Genomic DNA, 17,914 nt, shown 5'->3' on the forward strand with positions numbered 1-17,914 from the left:
TTTGGCAACAAAGAGCTCCTCTCCCCATTTGAGGGAGCACGTGTTCCTTTGTGTGCTGGGTTCACGGTGGCATCCCAGCACAAGGGGTGAGCAGTTCTGGAAAGGCAATCTGAGTCACTCGCTATGCTCTGTTGGTGGTAAGAGCACCAGCCAAAACATTAAATTGGAAACACACGTTTGCTTGCTCCCTGAGCCGCGGAGACTGACAAGAGTGAGATGTGGGGTGGGCCCTCCTTGGCGAGCCAGAGGCCCCCTGTGGTTGCTGGCACCCAGAGCATTACTAACTTAAGGGGGGAGCCCATTCCACGTGGGCTCTTCACTGTTAAACCTTTTGGTGCCTATGGGTCCTGCTCTAATGACAGTGGAAACATCTGGTATAGGAAAAATTTTCAGTGGGAACCAGAAGTACTACTGCCCTATGAGAAAATGTCCCCACCCCTTCTTAAGAACAGTGCGTTTCCCAGTGGTAGTGTCTCTGTTAACCTCCCTGGAGGAGAGAGCTTAAGTAAGCAACCTTCAGGGCCCTTTGTGCTGCCAGGGGGCTGGGTGGGGTTGAGGATTTTGGTTGCTATGGTTACCCTTTATTATCTAGCTGTTATCCTCTTTTAATTACACCATAAAAGACCCTCTGGGGAAAGGAGTATTAAAAAAACAAAACCTTAGGTATGAATTTAAATGACAATAGCAGCTTTGATCTAGAAAAGAAAGGAGTGGTCTGAGTGGAGGATCTCCATGCCTGTGACCAGTCTAGGATTACATTATCCTCCTAAGTTTAAGCACTGTACTCTGGTCTGTGCCTTTCTCCGCTTCCCTTCTCTTTTTCCTTTACATTCAACTAACTTGGAGTATGCTTCCATTTAAACTCAGTGGTCAGGGAGGCTTGTCCTGTCCACCCCTGGAGGGGGAATGTTTAGATTCTCTGATTCTTCCTTCTCCAAGTATGACATAGCCACAGAGCCAGGAGATTGAAAATGGGAATGAGGGTGCATGTAGGGGAGATAGGAAGGGGAGCATGGGCCACTATAGGGAACCTAGATTTCCCTTCCATCTTGCCAAAGATTCCTTGGAGAAGTTTTCTGAAACCATTACCCTGGGAATCCTGTGGGGGCACCCATGTGAATCTGTCTTTTGTACCTCTTACCCTGAATTGGGCTGGACTGGATTCAGGTCCCCAAGAAAGGGCTCCTAAACCCCTCCTTGTTTAGCTCATTGGAACCATTGGCCTTCTGTGATTTCCAACCCCATAGACCCATCCCCGGGCACCACAGCTCTGCAGGCTTTGTCAGCCACCCTCCAGGTTAGACATAAATAAATCTCTCAGGATCAGGGACAAACTACTATGCCAGGTCTTTAGCAGAAATGGGAGTAAGGGATGCTTTATTTTGCTTATTGCTTGATTGTCAGCTTTTTGGAACTGATTATCTGGAAAAGTAATTCCACTTTTAAAAAATTCAGCAAGATAACATTTCAGGGATATATCTTGAATATATCCTCTTCCTACTCAGAATAGATGATTGGAAAAAGAAATTGAGGATCCCAGACCCACTTTGGAGATGATTCTTGTTTATCTTGACTAGGTCTGGGAGGATCCTCCAGTAAGAACGATGTGTATGATAATGCATTCTGGGAGATGTGTATGGTGATGCATTCTGGGATAGGCTTTTGGCAGGCATTTAAATGGGTGTCTTTGTGCTGATGATATGTTCGTTATGACCTAAACTGTTGGCAGCGTTTCACAATTTGAATTATAAGAAATCTGGTAGGTGGCTTGAACAGATGTATTCACAGTACTTACAGTGGGATAACAGGAAGTGTATGGCATCCAGTTACATCTGTAGGGCATGGTGAGTGTGAATCATGTCTGTTTAACAGGGTAGTCTTTGCTTGGGGCTCTAGAGGAGCCCCCCCCATTATCCTCCTAGAAAGAACCTTCTTAGGTGGGAACAGGACTATGTTCCGTGGATTCTAGGGGTGTGTGTGTGTGTGTGTGTGTGTGTGTGTGCGCGCGCGTGTGTGTGTGTGAGAGAGACAGAGACAGAGAGAGAGAGAGAGAGAGAGAGAGAGAGAGAGAGAGAGAGAGAGAGAGAGAGATTGTCTACAACTGAAGAACTTCACCAGCCCCTAGGCAGGAGCTGTGGTGTGTCTTCCTCCTAAATGACAGGATGAGAGTGATTGTTGACTATCCCTGGAGGCAAGTTTCTATACTTCAGAAAATGAGTTGCCAGGATTCAGTTGTTTTCTACCTTTTGCAATCTTCTGTCTACAAACATGTCTATCAGAGAAGACCTTCCTTTCCTCCCACCTTTCCTGTCCAGCTTCTCTGCCTTAAGAGAGGGTTGGTTGTGTTCTGGGTCAGTGGATTCCCAGAGTTACTTTGATGATCCAACAGAACCCATATGTGGGTTAATTTTCTTCTGGAAAGGAATAATGGGTTAGTGATAGTAGTAAGCCTCTTATGAGTAAGGTTTAATGGGCCATCGTTTGTCTCTACTGACATTAGGTTGAAATGGTAGCAAAGGGCATATTGTAGAGTAGAGAATATAGATCCCATTGGGAGCGGTGATAAGGCATTTGTTTTTCTTTCACCAGCTAGCAAAACTTGGCCATGAGCTGGGTAATAAAGATGGTACCTGTGGGCTTCTACATCTGTGATGAATACAATAGCCTAGTCATTTACCACTGCAATTACATTGGGAAACACCAATGCTTCCAGTAGGGAGTGCCTAAGAAGGGGAAGGGATGTATATCTCTACACTTCATGCCCCTTGTGCTATGGAATGTAGGCCAGAAGGGAAGAAATAAAATGGTGTGGCCCCAGAATGCCAGGCATGGCGCTGAACTCTCCTGTTTCTGTTGTGCTTTTAGCTGGCTATGGAAAGGGTTGTGGGTTTTGTTGTTTTTTTTTAATCATGTCCAAAAGAGGAAAAAAAGAACTTTATTAAGAAAAAACAGTTTGAGACCAGGATTCCTAAGAACACAGATCTCTTCAAACCCTCATGTCTAATTGTAGGCCTTGCAAATCTAAGCAAAAAGGCTTTAAACTAAAAGGGGGTGAGAAGGGACGAGATGCCTGGGTTTACTGTCTAAGCTTGATGCCATAGAGAGGAGTAATAGTGAAGGAATGATAACTGTTGGAGTCAGAAGTTCATAGGAGGAACACTTTTGAAAACCCATGGCTTCTAATGTCTACACACAAATATACAGAGTGTAGACAACAGGAAAGAGAAACTAAGAGTTCTCTGATGGAAAGAAGGAAAATTTGACTTTATAATTATCCCCACGACTGGCTGGGATGAAATCTGAGACTGGGCAATGGTTCTGCAGAGGTCTACCCTGTACAAAAGAAATTGGCTAGGGAAAAGGAATGAGGGGTCGGAGCACTGCACAGGAAGGTGCGCTCAGAGCCAGAGGAGAGAAGCCTGACGATGCATTTGGTTGCAGGTCAACAGGGAGACAATTGTTTTGACATTGGAGTGCACTACAGTCTATCTGAACAGAAAAAAGAAATGTCTGTGGTGTATGGGACAAGATTGTAGTCCTGGCAGAAAGCATATTGTAAGTGGTGATGGGGGATCTAAGTTATCTAGGCAGCTGCTGAGACTCCAAGGCAAAAGCAGAGTAGCTAAGAACTTCTTTACTTGCCTTAGTAATCATTTCATCCTTCAAAAGGGAGAAGGTACCAGCAAGGGGAAATTTATTCTGGGTCTAATTCTTATTCACAATGAGGAACTCTGGGGAAAAGTGGTCATTCCTTGAGTTAATGATAGACTGAGGAAATCCAAGCATAGGTTATACACACTCTAGATTTTGAGAAAGTCAATTTAAAGGGTTTAGAGAAAAGATCAGTTGGATACCATGAGCCAAAATGTTACTGGAATGGAAGATGCTCCACAGCGCTGCTTATGTGGATCTTGACCCTATGTGGAGTTTAAGCAGTGCTGAAGGGGTCATGAGTGGAAGAAGTTTAAGAAGCCCTCCTCTAGAGGGATCAGATTGTCCAGAATGAAAATCTGCAAACCCAGAAGGAAGCAGTTACAATGAGGTGGAAAAATGGGAATTATATGAAGAGACGAATGTGGATGCACCAGAAATTTAAACGACTTAGATTTCAGAAGCAAGGGCAGGTGACAGAGGATGAATATCAAAGTGTCACAGTCCTACCAAAAGAGGGTCTGGAATGCCCAAGCTGAGAATAAGCTGAGGATGACAAGAGAAGGACAGCACAACCAAAAGGGTTTTGTTGGCGTCGTTGGGGAGAAAAGAATCAGAAGGAATGGGACCTTCATGGCGGGTCGACGAAATGACGATCACTGATGACAGAGGAAAAAGGTAGGGCTTCTCAGTTCTCATTTTGCTTCCATTTCCTCTGCAATTGGAAAATATAGAACCAAAATGACTCAGATAAATTTATGCCCAAGATAATTAAGGAACTAGTAAGAGAGCACTGAGATGAATTTGAGTCACATGACCCAGGTGGAATGATATCCTTGGATACTAGATGAACCGACAGATGTGATATCTGAGATACTGTCAGTGACATTTGAAAGATGGAAAATGAAAGAGGTGCCACAAGACTGAGGAAGGGCAGATGCCGTCCCAATATTTAAAACAAGGAGGAGAAGGAGGAGTAGGAGAACAAGGAGTATAAACTATAGGCCAGTGTTTTTTACTTCAATTCCTAGAATTCCATAGGATAGCTCATTAAAGAGAGGCCTGGCAAACATCTAAGAGAGGGAGCAGTGATTCCAAAGAGCCAGCCCGGCTTAATCAAGGACAGACTGTGCCAGGCTCAGCTCATTTTCTTGTTGTGATAGCATTACTAAGCCAAGAACACCATCAACATCATCTCCCTAGGTTTTTGACAAAGCTTTTGCTCTAGGATCTCATACTGTTCCTGTGGAGAAGATGGGGAGATATGGACTAGACCATATACAATTAGATGGATCCAGACCTGATTGGGTGTCTGGATTCAGAGATTCCGTATCGGTGTGGCAGGAGGTCTCCAGTGGCGTACCCCCGGGATCTGCGCTTTTACCGTTTTTATCAATGACTTGGGAACTAGCATAGATAGTATGTTCTGCAGAGGATTCAGTGCTAGGAGGGATAGCTAACCCACTGGAGAACAGGCAGATCCAAAAAGATCCTGAGAGGCTCGTAGCTGGGTCCACAAACTGTGGATGAGCACAAACTGCTCATCAGATCTGCAGATGACACAGCACTGGGAAATCTTAGCAAACACACTGAGTTATAGCCAGTAACCAAAAAAGATAGTGACAGCATTGGGCTCAGTGTAATAAAATGAAATTTAATAGGGATAAATGTGAAATCTTACACTTGGGTACCAACAAGCCACGGTTAAGTGGCAGTTCTGAAAGAGCTCTGCGGGGTTTAGTGGTCCGTGAAGTTAGAATGAGCCAGCAGTGGGATGTGTGGACCAAAACACCTAAAACGTGAATTTGGGATGCATTAAGGGAGGCCTAGCATCCAGCCATAGGGTGATGGTCACCCTACTGGCCTTTGCCCTTGTCAGAAGCTGCCCTCACATGGAGTTTGTGTTCAGTTCTGGCTACTACAGTTTAAGAAGGACATTCATGAGCTGGAGAGCATCTAGAAGTGGGAAGCCAGGATGGTGATGGGCAGTGAGTCTGGGTCAGGAGGATAGCCGTCTTCAAGTGCATGAAAGACTGTCACATGGAGGAAAGGTGAAACCTGTCCCTTCTGCCTCCAGATAGCAGGACCAGGAGCAGCGGGGGGAAGGATGTTTGTTTAGGTACGAGGTCAGGAGAAACTTCCTAACGATTCCAAAAGTGAAATGGACTCCCTCAGGAGGCGGCGGGTTCTCTTTCTTTAGAGGACCTCAGGCAGAGGCTTGTTGAGCATGTTACAGTGAAGACGCCGTTTGTGTAGGGTGGGATTAGATGACCTTGGAGGGCCTTTCCAACTCAAATTCTGTGATTCTTACTATGAACAATTTCTTTAGGCCTGTTTATAAGGTCCCTTCTAGCTTTGATTTGTTTGTTTGTTTGTTTTGCTTCGGTTTCCTCTATTAGACCACTGGAGAATTTTTCCTCACTGCCCCTGTGGAGGAAGATTGGTTAACACTACTTGGGAGATGATTTCTTATGATTATAAAATACCTGGATACCAGGAATGAGCTCTAGACATCCAGCTCACACTGTAATTGTCCACATGTGTATGATTTGGTGTTCACTTGCTCCCCGAGGAAGACCTCCCAGGCCTGACTACAGTATCAGTTTCTCTTCAGCCACCCTTGGGTCCTCTTCCACAGCTGTCTGTCCTCCCACCTGATAGGCCAGTGTGTTTCCATTGCTGGGGGACAACCTTTTCTTCTTGAATTGAGATGCTTAGCCAGTGAATAGACCTTGAACACTTACTTCTGGGATGCTGTATCTAGGATCTCTTCTGCATCATTCATCAGGATTTCCCTCCCAGTTGGCCAAATTTATTAGTGACATGAAGGTTAGATACCTTCTAATATTCTCATTTACCATGATGAATGAAGGGATGAATAGTACATGCATAATATATTGATCCCTATTCCACCCTCTACCTTGTCATGAAAATAGCTCTTAGCCATCAAAAGTTTGGCATACTTGCTTGGAAAAGGTACTGTTTGTTATGTTGTTTCCAGCTAGAGACAGCAATCCACGAACAACACGTCTTTCACAACTTGAAAAATGCTCTTCTTAAACGTGGAGCAACAAAATTAGCTAAGTCTTATTTCAGACCCCAGGGTAATCCAGGCAAGTCTGAAACAAGAGAAGCATTTTAGCCAAAACATCACTATGTGAAATTGTCATTTGAGAGCTCCCTTACTTGGCCAAAATCACAGAATTCCAAACTTTGTGAAGGGACCTTTTGGCTACCCCTAAATGATGATTGCCTCCCAAACAGCAGCTATGGTTGAAGGCCTCCAGTGAGTGGGAGTCCCCCTCCCTCTCCAAGCAGCGGCTCCTTCAACTTTGGCACGGCTTGTTAGCTGGGTCTCCCTCACAGCAAGCCCCACCTTAGGCAGGACGCTCTCTCCATCCATTGGTCCTCCTAGTGCTGTACCCTTGGGCCAGAGAGAACAAGTCTAACATGTCTTCCTTCTGTAGGGATCACCGTAGAAAGCAGTCCTGCCCCCCACTCCTAAGTCATTTATTGTCTTAGGGCTAACCACCTCCAGTTCCTTCAAGTGCCCTGTTGTGTACAGTGAAGACTTAGAAATGTGTCTAATTGATACATTTTGTATTTACATCATAGTCATTTCCCACATCTCCTCCCCATTGAATTTTGCCTCGTGATTGAGAAAAACAGCACACGTAAAAACATTTGATTTGACTGGCAACATACGCAGCATCTTGTGCTAGCAACCCCCTTACACCTTTGCTGCCACACGGGATGAGATACGGTTCATTACCTCTTTTCTAGAATCTTTATTGGGGTTTCCATTATTTAGGATTCAGACATTCTTTTAGTGACCCGTTGCTTTGCACTGTTGTAGTCATTGTTTATATTAGTCCCTAGGTTCTGCTTGTTTCTCTGTGTATCAGTTCATACACATCTTTTCACATGTCTCTGAATTCCTCGCATCTCATTTTCACCTGCACAGGAATGTTCCTACAATTCAATGACAACTAACACTTACTGCGTGAAAGCAGATCCCTTCTGCATGGAGCCTCTCCCGAGTCCCTCCTTGCAGCTTTCCTGCCCTGCCTCATTAACTGCCTCATAGTTTAACTACCTTAGATTTGTTGGGGACTTACTGTCTACAAATCCTGTCCCCCAGTAGAATGTAAAGGCTTTCAAGGAGGAAGTGTCCCCAGTGCCTGACCCATAGGAGGTGTGCCACAAATGCCTGTCGGTTGATTGCTCCCCCCACATCTGACAATTACTTACGGTCTTTTTCCAGACCCATCGCCTCTACTACATCAGTGCCTTAGTTACTCTGATTAGTATTCAGCTGAGGTTGGTTCAGATTTAGAGGAACAGGAGCAGGTAAATTCCTAATGCAGTGGGAAGAAGCCAGTGCCATTTGGGGAGTCTGTTGCTAAATCTGGTTTTATAATAATCCCTTGTTTGTTACACAAAGGGTGGCGTGTTTAAAATAAGATGAGGTGCCTCTGATTTTCTTAATATAGTAATCCAAGACCCTCATTCTGTCAGTGAAGATTAAATATAGAAATGGAACAACTAAAATGTCTACCTACTGGGCAGTTGGCTGTGCCTCCATAAATGGTGGTGCCATTAACTGCAGCTTTGGGGGAGTCGAGAAACGGGACCTAGTCAACCAGCCGCTGCCTTTGAGAAAATAACATTCAGTGTCTATTTTTAACCCAGTCAACATGCTGTCAACACTTTTTAAAGATCTGTTAAGGCAGTTAAATGTTACATTCAAAAATGTCTTTGGTACCAGATGTTTATCTACACGTTAGCAGCCAAGCAAGGCTACGTTTTCCTTCCCACATTTCCTCAAACGACTGAAATATCCGAGGATGGTGAATCCTACAATTTTGTTGTCATCAGTTCAGTTTCAGATCTCAGATTATGTTTCACAAAGTACAGGATCCAAAAGACTGCAAGTTTGCAAAATCTATTTTCTCATAGTTGGGATGCTGATTGTTGTCTCTAAGTGAGTTGAAATTTACAAGATGTTCTTAGGGAAGGGCCCCTTTTAAGAAGAAACACCCAAGATTTTTCAAAACATTTTTAAATGAAAGTTGTAGGATGGCCACTTAGTTGTATTGAAAGAGGCACATATAGTTTTCACAGGCAATGTTAGGGAGTAGAAGTAGTAGCTGTAGATTTGGAGTAAGGTGTCTTGTGTTAAAATCCTACTTCAATACTTATTTGCTGGTTGTGTGACCATAGATAAGTCACTTACACTTCCTAATCTGGAAGATTGTGGGTGATAATGCTTTGTGTAACTTCTTCACAAAGTTGTTGTTAGTGAAGCACTTTGTAAGACGCAAACTCCTGTCTTATTATGTTAGCTTTTTTTTGTTTGTTTGTTTTTTGGTCCATTTGCAAACATTGAGGAAACCAAACAAAAAGGAAAACGTATTATTAAGAGACACACAATTTAGTATCAGGTAGAATCAATTCTGAGACAAATGAAAAGCCTAAGACCCAGGGTTTCTGGGTCATTAATAATCAATTCATTATTTAGACTAGCTGATAATCAATAAATTGATGGTCAGCAGTCTTTCTCGGTAACTAAAGACAAAACCATGGAGATCACTGAATGGTTAAATGCCTTTGGAAAAGGAGGTGCCCCTGACAGGTGAAATTCAACCTTGATTGTTGAAGAGTTAATGAGGGGTTGGACTTTCAAATGAGGAGGGGAGCTAAAAGTCTTCAGCACCTCCTGCTGAGAATGTGGCTTGATCATGAGACTCAGAGCTTCCAGCAGTCTGGGTGAAGGAATCCATCTACACCCACTGCTCTGGTTGGTTTTCTCCATCATAAGTTGGGTTACCCTAAACTCCAGTGGAGGGGAACAATATCATTTGCTTGTTTCCTAAGGGTAAGAATTCATCTAGATTCTGTTTACACTTTAAACAGAAATAAGCTCTCCTGGTTGAGTAAGGTCCTGCGCAAGATTGAGGAGTATGTTCGCAGAGGATTTGGACAATCTCATCTATCATCAGTATCCTTCAGAGACCAACTGACTGGCCTACAGGAGCTAGTCCCTGAATGAGGAAATAGAGAGAAAAAACTTTAACCCTAATTTAATAATTGGGTATTAATATAATAGAAAAACAATAATTTCTCTCAGTTCCTTTAATGAAAATAATGTGTGTAATTATCATGATCAGACTAGGCCTTGGAAAAATGGTTGAGAAAATGCATATCCCTCTTGTCATAGAAGAGGGGTGTGGATTGTGGGGTGGGGGAAGGCATACTGTGTTTGCACAGAATTATATACTCTCTCTGGGATTGGTTGGCTTTGCGTAATTCCTTTTTGTCTTTCAATCTTGGATGGATGGGTAAGGGGGTGGAGATAATCAGAAAGGAATGTGATGTGAAAACAAGACTGTAGTTAGAGAAAAGGTAAATTTTGAAAAAAAAATTAACCTTGGCAAATTTTGGTTTCATGAATAAGCATTTCTGACAGAGTTGGGTAATATTCTAGGTAGCTATGGGAAAGAAAGAAGTTATAAGAGGACTCTCTGGGCTTCCTCAATAACTAGCTCTATATTTGCAAAGAGAGCTCTATCAATCTATCAATCTAAACTTACATCAGAATAAATTCGGTGTGCTTGAAAATGTATGTATCCACATAGGTCATTTGACTTCCTTTTCACGACTCAAACCGAGCACCTATAGATCTTGGAGCACTAACCCAAGTAGGTAATTGCCTGAACTTGGTGCGATTGCTGCCACACCAGCACTGTGAAGGAGGGATTGTAATAATGTCCTACTCTATTTCTAAACCAAGAATATTAATTCTTTTCCTTTTTATATGGGTTGTCTTAGCCTGAGGTCCATGAACTTTTTTTCCTCAATGTTGATCACTGTATTTCAACATTACTGGTTTCCTTTGTAATCCTGTGTATTTTATTTATGCATTTAAAGACATAATTCTAAACATAGGCTTCGCTGTTAGAGAGGGCCATGACACATAAAGGTTCAGAACCTCGGCTTTAGATAGCTGTAGAGCAGACTTCTGCAGATTTCGGTGGGGTCAAGATTCCTCCTCATTTGCTTAGCATGTCTCTGACCTGGTGTGTAACAGATGTGTGCATTTGACCCTTTGGTCAAACTGGAGTCAGATCTGAAGGCTCCTTTGAGGGGTGCGCCCACCCCACCTTGTGCTTTGTCCTCCTGACTTACTTGGTGTGCATCCCTTTGTTTCTCCCAGGCCTTCCTAAGCTTCTGTTCTCTTTTTCCTTCACAGTTTCCCTCTCCTCCTATAGCAGCAGACTTTTAACGTTGAGACATCCTCCCTCCCTCTGCCCCAAAGAGACTTGTACTTCACAAAATGTCCTCAGTGATATGCATTAGGTTGTTAGGTGCTTTTTCTGTCTGTCCTTTTCTGGTTTTTTGGAGTGAAGAGCTGTTTCTTGGCTCCCTCTATGCTTAAGCACAATGCAGGGATGACTAGATTGCACCCTTCCTTGATGTATTATGTCATTGGAGTAGTTTCTTATGTCTCTAGTCCAGACACCCTTCATCCATGTTAATGAAAGAAGCAGAAAGGAGGTCTTAGGGACGCTTATTATTTAACTTGAAAATTTTCCATGTATTCTGACCTTCGTAACTCCACAAAAAACAAACTAGCATTCAAGTGGCCAAACAAAAGTGATGGTCATCTGTGAAACTATAAACTCAGGTTATTTACAATTTAAAATGTTAGCTTTAATCAGAACACAAATTTAAAAGAAGAAGAAATAGATTTGTTTTCTTCTTATGTTTATGACTTCTGTTGTTAGCTTGTAAGCTCCTTGCACACACACAGTACCTAGCACATAGCAGGTGTTTAGTAGATGTTGATTGATTGTTATTTTTTTAGGTAACATAGTTGGTTTGTCCTCATTGTGATTTCTTTGCTTTGTGTCACTTCATAGAATTCTTCCCAGATTTCTTTGTATTCTTTATATTTATCGTTTCTTATGGTGCAGTTATACTCCATTCAGTCCACCAACAGGCATTTTTAAAGTGCCTACTACATGCTGGGTACTGTGCTGGACACCAGAAGTACAGAGACAATGAAACTGGTCCTTTTTGGAAGAACTCAAATTCTATTTCAGGAAACCAAATATACATGCATTAAGTACATCCAAAATGTCCACATGTACCTGCAGTTTCCTCAATTCCTGAGAGGTTTCCAGTGACGCAGATGGAGCTCTAACTGGTGTCCTCCCAGAAGTCTGTCCCATCAGGGCTTCCCCCAGACTTGCCTGTTTCCCGACATGTCCCAGGCACCTCCTCACCTGGGGACCAGCCCATCTTTGTTCCCAGGCTTCATATCTGCCTCTCTAGGTACCTATTGTCCCCCCTTTAGAAAGGAAGCTTCTTGAGGGCAGGCTTTCTTGGTATCCCCAGGGCTTAGCGGGGTGTCCCAGTGATGGATTCTTCTTTGGAATTTCTCCTTTGTTAAATGTTGCAGCCTGTTCACAGCCACCAATTGCTCTCTGTGTGGAACTAATTTTTAATTCTTCCAAGCCCATTGTATTCCATGCCCTGCTGCCACAGATCAGCAGAATGTTGGCCTTAGAAGGATGGGCCTTTGCTTTAGTGGCACCTTTGAGATCTTCAAAAGAGCTTTGCATTTCCTCCTGAAGGTAATCGGCCTTCCCTCCCCTTCCCTTGTTCAAGCTCTTCTCTTGTTCAAGCATGGGCCCAACTCATGCTGAATGGAAGGGAGAGTTAGGGAACGCACACCAAGGAGGGCTTTAACTGACAGGTGGCACCTGAACAGAGTTCTGAAGGAAAGCAGGGATTCTGAGGGGCAGGAGGGAGGAGACAGGGCATTCCAGGTATGGGAAACAGCTTGAACTAAGTATGCAACCAGGAGATGGAATGTATGAAGAACAGAAAGAAAGCCACTTTGTCCTGACCAAAGAATACAGGAAGGAGAATAGGATAGCATAAGGCTAGAAGGAAAGGGTAGCAGAGGGCCAGGTTGTGAAGGGCAGGCTTTAAATGCCAAACAGAGGAGTGGGTGTTTGTACAACTTGAAGATAACAGGTAGGGGAGTGACATGGTTGGACTTGTCCTTAGGAAAATCTACTTTAGGAAACAGGTTAGACAATGAGCTGGAAATTACTTTGGATGGTTTTGCAGTAGTCCAGGTGAGATGAGATGAGAGCCTGAGAAAAAGGGTCTAACGTGGGAGATTTTGTGAGGTAGACCTGGCAAATGATTGGCTAGATGATGTCCGAGTGAGGCATTGACTCTAAGGTTGAGAACCTAGGTGACTGTAGCGATCAACTGGGGGAGGGGGGAGAGTTTGGGGGAAATGAATTCTGTCTTGGACATGATGAGTTGAGGAAGCCATGGCATATCCAGATGGAAATGTCCAATAGACAGTTGGTGATGTGGAACTGGAAGTCAGGAGAGAGATTAAGACTGGAAGAGTGTACATTTGAAGGTTGTCTGCATAGAGATGATGCTTAAGACCTTGGAAGTTGATGAGGTCACAAAGAGTATGAAGAGAGGAGAAAGGGGGGCCCTGAACAGAACTTTGGGCCACATCATCCACAGAAACCAATAAATATAGATGATCTGTTACATTAAAGGATCACATTGTGTTCAGCAATTCCCCAGTCACCAGAACCCATGAGTTGTCACTTTTCTTGTTATTACAAATAATACTTCTAGGAATATTATTGGATTTAGACAAAGAAATGTTTAGTGATCTAAGTTAATGTGTTTAAATGACTTTCCAGGGGAGGAAATCCTATAACAGTGATATGTTTGATACCTTAGAAAAAGGAGGCTGCTCACTGTCCCAAGGCTGCCCTCCTAGATCTCTGTCCTGCCAGGGTCAGGGTCAAGATCTGTTTGTTGTGGTTCTTTTCCAGTACTGAGCACTTTCTGTGGTGGTTCTGTGGAGTTTAGGGTCTTTGTACAAAATGGGGGTAGTGCTTTGGGATTGTTTTGGAGGCTTCTCCCTGGGGGGTACCACGTGGATCAGAAAGGGTCGTCTTCTGCTCATCCCTCTTCCATTCTTGTGGTGTATTCTTTGGCCAATTTGTAAATTCAGAGAATTAGAGCCTTCTAGCTAGTCTCTGAGGGGAGAATTAGTTCACTTCTTTCTCTGTGAAGTTCCTACCCCCTGCCCGTGTATTAATTTAACATAGGTACTATTTTACCAGAATATTCTTCTCGTGGATTATTAAAGCAGCATTTTGTAGCACAGCTGTAATTTGTAGAAGAATTTATAACCGCTTTTTAAAAAATTCATTTTCCATTCCCTAAAGCCTGTGGCACATCAGCCTGTCTAGCTCATGTATATAAATGAAGAAACAAAGGCACCGAATGGAGAAATAGAGCATCTATTTTCCTAAAGTAGGCCATAAGTGCTTTAAACCATTCGGGCTAGTTCCTGCTCTCCCTCCACCCCTTCACGTGCACTTGGCCTCTTCTTCCTTCTGCAGCCACTCCTTGAAAAAGCTGTCTACACTTGCTGCTTCCACTTCCTCTCTTCTTCTTCCTTAACCCCTTGCAATCTGGCTTGTGATGTCCGCACTCGACTAAAACTGCTCTCTCCAAACTTCTTGTTGCCAAACCTGATGGTCTTTCCTTAGTCTTTATCCTTTTTGACCTTTGACACCCTCTATCTTCCTGGATACTTCTGGATTTTTGTTGTTGTTGTAATGTTGTATGTGACCTTATTCTCTCCTGGGTCTCCTGCTACCTGCTGAGTGTTCCTCCTCAGTCTCCTTTGCTGGGAGTGTTCCTCCAGGTTCTGAGCTAGGCCTTTTTCTCTTCTCCCTCTGTATCCTTTCTCCATTATCTCCCCAGCTTCAGTGGATTGAAGTATTATCTCTTTGCAGGTGATTGCCACACTAACATCCAGCTCCAGTTCTCTCCCCTAAGCTTTCTTCCCACCTCACCCACCAGTTGCCAGTTGGAAATTGCAGATCAGATATCCTAGGGGCATCTCAGACTCAACATATACAAAGTAACTCGCTATCTTTTTTCCAAAACCCTCACCTCTTCCAAATTTCTCTCTTTCTCTAAGGGGCAGTATTAGCCTTCCAATGAGCCTGGTTCATAACCTCGGCCTTAGCCTAGATTTCTCATTCTCCTTCACCTCCCATATCCCATCAGTTGCCAAATCTTGCTTTTTCTACCTTGACAACATCTCTGACGTCTGAGTCCTCTCTCTACTCTACAGCTACTTTGTTAGTTCAGACCCTCACTGCCTCTTGCCTCAATTATTTCAACTGTCTCCTACTTGTCTTCTTGCTTCAGCTCTCTCCTTGCTCCAAGCCATCCTACACACTGCTGCAAAAGTCATTTTCTTTAAATGGAGATCTGTCCATGTCTTCCCTAGTCAGTCCACTCCAGAGGCTTCCTCTTGCCTCCAGGACAAAATCTAAACACCTCTATTTAGCTTTGAGAGGCTTCATGACCTGGGCTCCACCTCTCTTTCCAAACTCCCTGCACATCCCTCCTCCTCCTGCACTTCAAGGTCCAGCTAAACTAGCCATTTCTTTGTTCCTCATACCTGACCCTCCATTCCCTTGCCTTTTCAGTGGCCATCCCTCACACCTGCAATCCACTCACTCTTCAAGGTTGTGTTGGCCAAAGACAAGCTCTGAACGCCAAGTTGAAAAAACTGCCAGGATGGTGCTGGGGCATGTTGTTTGTGCAGTCTGAGCGCCAGCCCAGCTAAAGAGAGGCTCATTCCTGTGCCACATGAATGAGCCATCAGAAGGCCAAACTGACAGGCATTCTCAGTCCTGGTCAGGGCCATGACCTACTTTCCTTTCCATCTGGTTCCCTTCTCTATGGTTTTACAGGCTTTGTCCCATCACAGAAGGGCCGCCTTCTAATTTGTAGGTGTTGCTCTGAGTAACATTTCACATTTTTGCATCTCTTCCTCTGAGATTTTGGGAAGTAACCCACCACCTTGTAGAAGAAGAGGGGTATCTCCAAACTTATTGCTGGTAAAGCAGGATCAGAGGATTGAAAGTGGGAAGGAACCTTAGGGATCATATATCCAACTCTTAAGCTTTATAGATGAGAAAATTAGGGCCAGGAAGGCCCAAAAAACCAGGGAAATGAAGTGCCATACCCACAACTGCACAACAGAACCAGCTCTTCTCACTCCAAATTTTCTCCGCTATATCAGAAGACATGGTTTGGTTTTGTAAACACTAGGAATGGGTAGAATGATACAAGTGAAGGAAATCTTGTTTGTGATCTGAGAGAGATCCAAGGTGCCTCAGAGATAGAGCACTGGTTTTGGAGCCCATAATCATTGAGTTCAAATCCAGCCTCAGGTACTTACTAACTCTGTGACCATGGCAAGTCACTTAACCTCTGTTTGCCTCAGTGTTTCCTCATCTGTAAAATAAGGATAATAACAGTGTCTCCCTCGCAGGGTCATTGTGAGGATCAAATGAGATGGTACTTGTAAAGCACTCAGCACAGTGCCTGGCATGTAGCAGGCACTGTATAAATGCTCATTCCCTTCTCTTCCCTTTCCTATTGAATGCTGATGAGAGGAGAGGAGGGGAGGGAAGGGAAGAGAAGGGAAGGACAGTGAAGCAAACCTGCTCTGGATGTCACCAAAGGATTCTCCAAACCTTTGTTATTTGAGGCAGAGTGAAGCTTTAAGATTTAAAGACTCCGAGTCCTACCTATGGTATTCTCCAGCAGAACCTGATTCTATGACTAAATCTCCCTGGCATGGTTAGAGATTTGTGGAGATGTCCATATCTTCTTCTACAAGGCCATTATGTAGTGAGCACTAAGGAATACAGCGTTGGTTTTATTGTCTTATGGAACTACAGTTTAATTCGTACACTACAAGATGCCAAAATGAAACATTTTCTCTACAGCCTCATCTGGTCCTTTTATATTTTCCTGCTCCAGACCTTGTTGTCAAGTTAGTAGGAGGTAATGGGGGTTTTATGGATTGCTTCCAAGATATATGCACATTTAAACATGTGTACATGCACATATACATATACATATATGCATTCTCTTTGCTGTTGTGGGACTTACTACGGGAATCTTTTCCTCTGTGCAGGTGTTACCATGAAGCTAATGGATGAAGTAGCTGGGATTGTGGCTGCCCGCCATTGCAAGACCAACATTGTCACGGCTTCAGTGGATGCTATTAACTTTCACGACAAGATCCGGAAAGGTAATGGAACCCTTTAGGCAGGAAAGAAGGGAATGGTGCGGGCCAGCCTTTTCCCTTTAGCACTACCTTCTTTTGATTTGCTTTCTAAGCAATGGGGTGCCATTCTTCCATTTGCCATAACAGGCAAGAGACCAGAGGCCAGAGATTGGGAGTGTCCGCTAAGTCGCGAACCCATCTGTGAGACTGGCTGCTGTTAATTTTATTTTTAACCCCATTGGTTTCTAGCTCACTGGTGGCAATGTCCTTTAGCCAGCTGAAGACCCAGGATCAGCATAAACTGATTTGCTTAAGTGTTCTCTGTATTGCCCCGGTAAGATTTGGAGTCAGGGAGGCCCTGGGTTCAGATCCTTCCTCTTGACATGATCGGTATGACCTGGGCAAGTGTGTTACCCTCTCAGTGCCTACGGGTACTCTGGGCCTTTCAATTATAGACACTCTCTTAGTCTGCCTCATTTCATTTCCCTGGGCCTGTGATTTCATCGGTGTAGAAAACTACAGATGAGGAGAGTCCCTCTGCCAGTGCAGTTTGGTACCATCCGGGCAGCGTAAAGTCTTAGGGAGTTGCCTTCGGCACTGATGTGTTAAGTGACTTTCCCAAGGCTTCCTTGCCCGGAGGTCACCTTTCTATCCACTGCCCCACAGCTGCCTCTGAGAGTTCTGTACGCCAATGAAATCACAGGTCTAAACGACAGTCAAAAAATCACCTTGCCACAGATACTGCTCCCCACTCCTCACTGTCTTTAGCTGTCACTGTTCTCAGACCATTTTCAGTGGCAAACTAATAGGGATATTCATCCATCTAAAGAAAAGGTAATCTATAATTTAAATGATGGCTGAATTCGGTCCACACGACCCAAGGCAGGCCACACTCTTTAGGTACCCTGGTGATAATTCTGGGCCAGTTTCTCTGCCTTTGGTTGTTCTTCCCCTGATGAAAATGCAAACTGAGCATTGACAAGTCAACCATCCACTGAGAAATCGTGCTTGGATACAGATGCCAGAATCTCGAGGTTGGCCCTCTGCAGTTTATTTCATGCATAATTCACCTCCGGCTTGTCATCCATTATTGCTGAGCTGACGATC

General features: G+C 43.8%; 1 protein-coding gene across 8 annotated transcripts in view; it reads left to right on the top strand.

Moving 5' to 3' along the window:
* ACOT7 (acyl-CoA thioesterase 7) overlaps positions 1–17,914 on the top strand; it is a 169,046-nt gene that overhangs the window by 84,157 nt on the left and 66,975 nt on the right. For all 8 annotated transcript variants that reach the window (XM_078145728.1, XM_020975056.2, XM_020975063.2 and 5 more), the window contains one exon: positions 16,715–16,831. In XM_078145728.1, coding sequence (XP_078001854.1) covers positions 16,715–16,831 — 117 coding nt within the window. The remainder of the gene's footprint in view (positions 1–16,714; positions 16,832–17,914) is intronic.

The sequence above is a fragment of the Phascolarctos cinereus genome, unplaced genomic scaffold, assembly GCF_003287225.1.
Source record: "Phascolarctos cinereus isolate Bilbo 61053 unplaced genomic scaffold, phaCin_HiC Scaffold_726;HRSCAF=1367, whole genome shotgun sequence".
In the NCBI taxonomy this organism is placed as follows: domain Eukaryota; kingdom Metazoa; phylum Chordata; class Mammalia; order Diprotodontia; family Phascolarctidae; genus Phascolarctos; species Phascolarctos cinereus.